General features: G+C 40.5%; 1 protein-coding gene across 1 annotated transcript in view; it reads right to left on the bottom strand.

Moving 5' to 3' along the window:
- Nucleotides 1-2,652, bottom strand: part of LOC123979367 (neuroblast differentiation-associated protein AHNAK) — a 20,708-nt gene that overhangs the window by 4,186 nt on the left and 13,870 nt on the right. The window contains 1 exon segment of the mRNA XM_046063272.1: nt 3-2,652. This exon segment is cut by the window's right edge and continues 66 nt beyond it. Within this exon segment, the coding sequence (XP_045919228.1) occupies nt 3-2,652 (2,650 nt within the window).

Genomic DNA, 2,652 nt, shown 5'->3' on the forward strand with positions numbered 1-2,652 from the left:
GCTTCCGGTAGTGTCAGATCTACATCTTTCTTTGATAAACTCAAATCAATTTCAGGACCTGTTACCTTTGGCATTGTCATTCCAAACTTTGGCATTTTGAACTTGCTTCCTTTTCCTTCATGTTCAGTTCCCGAAGTTTTCATATGTATTGATGGGCCTTCAGTGTCAATGCTGGGTGCTGTAATGTCAACTGCAAGAACCTCTTCAGGAATTTTAATATCAGCTCCATCGATTTTGACGTTTTTGTCTTCATTGGGCACCTCCATGGTGGCACTTGGAGTACTAACTCCAAATTTTGGTAATTTGAATGTCGGCATCTTAAATTTTGATGGTGATCCTTCTGTGTCCTCTGTTGCAACCTTGATATCAGGAGCTTTAATTTCCACATGAGCAGAAGGTTCTTTCAGTTTAACGTCTGGGAGTTTTCCTTTAGCTTTGGCTTCTGGTAATGTCACATCAACATCTTTCTTTGATACGCTTAAATCAAAATCAGGCCCTTTAACTTGAGGCACAGAAAAACCGAGACTTGGCATTTTAAACTTGCTTCCTTTTCCTTCTTGTGGAGTTCCTGTAGTTTTCATATCTATTGATGGGCCTTCAGTGCCAATGCTGGGCGCTGTAATGTCAACTGCAAGAACCTCTTCAGGAATTTTAATATCAGCTCCGTCAATTTTGACATCTTTGTGCACTTCTGCTGTGGCACTTGGAGTACCAATTCCAAATTTTGGTAATTTGAATGTGGGCATCTTAAATTTTGATGGTGATCCTTCTGTATCCTTTGTAGCAACCTTAATCTCTGGAGCTTTAATTTCCACCTCAGCAGAATGTTCTTTCATTTCAACGTCAGGGAGTTTGACTTCAGCTTTGGCTTCCGGTAGTGTCAGATCTACATCTTTCTTTGATAAACTCAAATCAATTTCAGGACCTGTTACCTTTGGCATTGTCATTCCAAACTTTGGCATTTTAAACTTGCTTCCTTTTCCTTCATGTTCAGTTCCTGTAGTTTTCATATGTATTGAAGGGCCTTCAGTGTCAATGCTGGGCGCTGTAATGTCAACTGCAAGAACCTCTTCAGGAATTTTAATATCAGCTCCATTGATTTTGACATCTTTGTGCACTTCTGCGGTGGCACTTGGAGTACCACCTCCAAATTTTGGTAATTTGAATGTCGGCATCTTAAATTTTGATGGGGATCCTTCAACATTATCTGTTTGAGCTTCAATCTCAGGAGCTTTAATTTCTACTTTAGCAGACGCTTGTTTCAATTTAACATCTGGAATTTGAACTTCAGCTTTGGCTTCTGGGAGTGTGACATCTACATCTTTCTTTGATAAGCTCAAATCGAGTTCAGGACCTTTTACTTTTGGCATTGAGATGCCAAACTTTGGCATTTTAAATTTGCTTTCCTGCCCTTCTAATTCTGCATCACCTTCTAGTGGCTTGAGCTCCACTTCAGGTCTTTTGACTTCCACATTTACTTCTGGAAGAGAAACATCAACATGTGGGAGCTTAGCACTGACTTCAGGTTCTTTAACACTTGACTTTGAGAAAGAAATTCTGGGTAGGGAGAATCTAGTTTTTTTCAAGTTTGCATCAAGCTCTGCAGCAGGTGGCTCTTCCATTGAAATAGCCCCTGAAGGTCCTTGGACTTCAACGTCTGGTAGACAGACTTCTGCTTTGGCCTCTGGTGATGTAACATCAACTGTTGGAGTTTCAAGGTTGACATCAACTTCAGGGGCTTTACCACCTGTCCTTGAAAATGAAAATTTAGGAAATGTCCAGTTTGGTCGTTTCATCTTAGCTTCAGCGTCAACTGTAGGTGCATCTGGTACTGAAATGGCACCTTCAGGTTCTTTGACTTCAACATCTGGAAGTTGAACTTCAGCTTTGGCTTCTGGGAGTGTGACATCTACATCTTTCTGTGATAAGCTCAAATTGATTTCAGGACCTTTTACTTTTGGCATTGAGATGCCAAACTTTGGCATTTTAAATTTGCTTCCTGATCCTTCAAGTTCACTTCCTTTAACTTTCACATCTACAGATAGACCTTTAGTATCAATGCTGGGTGCCGTGACATCAACTGTAGCTCCCACTTTAGGTACTTCCAGCTTTGCTCCATCAATATTAATGTCTTTGTCCACATCCGGTACTTCCACACTGACCTTTGGGGTAGTAGCTCCTAATTTGGGTAATGTGAATGTTGGCATTTTAATTTTTGACGGTGATCCTTCAAAATTATCTGTTTGAGCTTCAATCTCAGGAGCTTTAATTTCCACATGAGCAGAAGGTTCTTTCAGTTTAATGTCAGGGAGTTTTCCTTTTGCTTTGGCTTCTGGTAGTGTCACATCAACATCTTTCTTTGATACGCTTAAATCAAAATCAGGCCCTTTAACTTGAGGCACAGAAAAACCGAGACTTGGCATTTTAAACTTGCTTCCTTTTCCTTCTTGTGGAGTTCCTGTAGTTTTCATATCTATTGATGGGCCTTCAGTGCCAGTGCTGGGCGCTGTAATGTCAACTGCAAGAACCTCTTCAGGAATTTTAATATCAGCTCCTGCTGTGGCACTTGGAGTACCAATTCCAAATTTTGGTAATTTGAATGTGGGCATCTTAAATTTTGATGGTGATCCTTCTGTATCCTTTGTAGCAACC

Source organism: Micropterus dolomieu, linkage group LG11, assembly GCF_021292245.1.
Source record: "Micropterus dolomieu isolate WLL.071019.BEF.003 ecotype Adirondacks linkage group LG11, ASM2129224v1, whole genome shotgun sequence".
Taxonomy (NCBI): Eukaryota; Metazoa; Chordata; class Actinopteri; order Centrarchiformes; family Centrarchidae; genus Micropterus; species Micropterus dolomieu.